General features: G+C 56.4%; 1 protein-coding gene across 2 annotated transcripts; it reads right to left on the bottom strand.

Moving 5' to 3' along the window:
- Positions 1–368: 368 nt before the first annotated feature.
- On the bottom strand, positions 369–1,852 carry LOC127316864 (transcription factor DIVARICATA-like). Of its 2 annotated transcripts, XM_071825051.1 has the most exons (3): positions 1,739–1,852; positions 1,074–1,429; positions 369–845 (listed from the first exon to the last, which is right to left on the bottom strand). In XM_071825051.1, exons 1-3 carry the CDS (start codon positions 1,796–1,798, stop codon positions 659–661), a joined length of 603 nt encoding a protein of 200 aa, XP_071681152.1. In that variant the 5' UTR covers positions 1,799–1,852; the 3' UTR covers positions 369–658. The 2 variants fall into 2 exon arrangements, with proteins under 2 accessions (XP_071681152.1, XP_071681151.1); XM_071825050.1 differs by lacking the exon at positions 1,739–1,852 and having other exon boundaries at positions 1,074–1,655.
- Between the last annotated feature and the right edge of the window lie 542 nt (positions 1,853–2,394).

Raw genomic sequence — 2,394 nt, 5'->3', positions numbered from 1 at the left:
ATAGCCACAAAGAGCAGCTACATGAAGCCTGCATAGTTGCCTAATCAGGTGACAAGTGATAGCACCAAAGCTGGATGCTTCGAATTTGGACGCTGATGATAGTGCGCCAGATTAGGAAGTCTGCCCAAGGGATCATCGCAGCTCGTAATTCACCATGTGCTGTTGAAACCTGTATATTTTATTTTTAAAACTCGGATCTATCGCCTCCGTCAAGCTGCTTTGAACACATGTTCGAATGGACGGCGGCTGAAACACGCACGGGTGATGCAACATGATGAACAACACGACAAAAGAAGAACCAAGAACGCCGACAAAAGGACAATTGTCACCAGGACAGATGTAATACTGAATATATTTGACGGCAGGATGAGAATGGGGTGTGAAAAAGCCATACCACTGTCATGGACTCGATCTAAATAAGGAAAGGAGTAAAACTACGCGGTGGATAATAATGCTGTAATCATTTCCAGCCTATGTTTCTTCCTTAACATGTCACACACGACAAGGGACACGATTATTCGACATTACAGCTATAGATTTTCCGAATCGCAGGATCCAGCCAAGCTAGCAAGCTTTTCCCCTGCATCGACGGGGGGGACAGCGGCGGGTTTCAGCTCAGCTCCGGCCGGACCGGATTCTTGATATTGCCCACGACGGATCACGGGGAGGTGATGTCGTGGATGCTCTTGCGCTTGGTGTCGCCGCGGCTGGCGGCGCTGGCCTGGCGGATGAAGTACTTCTGGGCGTGGCTGGCCACCTGCGTCGGCGTCCTCGTCTTCACCGACCACCGCGAGATGTTCCTCCAGTCGCCGCGCCCGTACCTCTCCAGCCCCTCCAGGAACAGCCTGCCCAAACGAAACGAAAACGAAGAAGAAGAAATGGTCGGTTAACCTAGATCGCATGGTTGGTACAGTAGATCTCGGACATGGCAGGGTGGGCCATGGGGATCTAGAGATTTGACGTGGAAAGATCAGGCGAAGTATCTTGGACCTCGAAGGACGGACCGAAGAAGACCAGGTGAAAAGGACAAGAACGAAAAACCAACAGGGAGTTGAGAATTTGACGGCGCGTACCTGTGCTCCTCCTCGGTCCAGGGCACGCCTCTGCGGCGCTCGTCGCTGCTCCCGCCGCGTCCGCGGAATCGCCCTAGTCCGCTTCCGCTTGCGCCGCCAGCCCCCCCGCCGCCGGCCGCTTCCTCCTCGTCCCAGGACGCGGGGGTCTCGACCAGGCCGAGCTCGATGAGTTCGACGTCGGCCACGAGCGCCTGGTAGTGCTCCCAGGCCTCCTGCGCCGTGCGCCCCGGCAGCTGCGCCGCCACGTAGATCCACCGGCTCGGCACGTTCTCCGGGACGTGCACCAGCGCGGTCTCGAACACCTTGTCCTCCGCCTTGGTCCACGGCCTCGGCTGCGGCGGAGGAGGCATCATGATCTGCTGAGGCTGCAGAGGCGGCGGCATCATGATCTGCTGAGGCTGAAGAGGCGGCGGCATCATGATCTGCTGAGGCTGTAGAGGCGGCGGCATCATGATCTGCTGAGGCTGCAGCGGCGGCGGCACCGTCATCTGCTGAGGCTGCAGCGGCGGCGGCACCGTCATCTGCTGAGGCTGCAGCGGCGGCGGCACCGTCATCTGCTGAGGCTGCAGAGGCGGCGGCACCATCATCTGCTGAGGCAGCGGCGGCGGCGGCATCAGGATCTGCTGAGCCTGAGCCTGAGCCTGAGCCTGAGGCTGAGGCTCCGCCGGCGCCCACGAGGACGAAGCGCCACCCATGCCCATGCCGAAGCCGTAGAAGAAAGCCATTCCGCGTCGGGTCCCTGGAGGGCGCAACAACTTACCGTTTCTAGCCTTGCTTTGCGATTGACTTTGGCCCGAGTTTGGTGGTCTGGGTCGGGAAATGGGCGCCCTTATAAAGGATTTTGGAGCGAGGGTGGCCGGCGGGAGGGCGGGATCCTGTGTGTGCCCCGCGCGCGCACACGTTTTGGGCATGACGGCCCTGCGGTGGCACCGCATCGCGCTACGCGTGTACTGTGTACCGTGCAGCCACCCACAGTGGTGAACGGTGATCTGAAGGTGTAACTATTTTTTACGGAACATACAGGTCCAACTTGTCACGTCTAATATTATTTATAAACGATGCACCTGATTAAGGTTGCAGTTTCCCATTTCAACGGAAAAAAATCACTTTATGTATTAATATGGTGCTAAAATTTTGCAATAGGCAATATGCTACAAATTACAAATTCATATGGGACATAAGCTCAACAGGCCTACGAACAGCGAGCTGAGTTTGGTTGCTCGCATGGGGTTTTTCCCAATTTTCCTTTTGGCCCACTAGATGTTGCATAAGGGAAAACGTGGTTTGTACCTGATTTTGCACTTCGATTGGATGCCAACAA

This window comes from Lolium perenne, chromosome 1 (genome assembly GCF_019359855.2).
Source record: "Lolium perenne isolate Kyuss_39 chromosome 1, Kyuss_2.0, whole genome shotgun sequence".
In the NCBI taxonomy this organism is placed as follows: domain Eukaryota; kingdom Viridiplantae; phylum Streptophyta; class Magnoliopsida; order Poales; family Poaceae; genus Lolium; species Lolium perenne.
The sequence above is the reverse complement of the archived record's forward strand: the minus strand, read 5'-3'. Positions and strand labels throughout refer to the sequence as shown.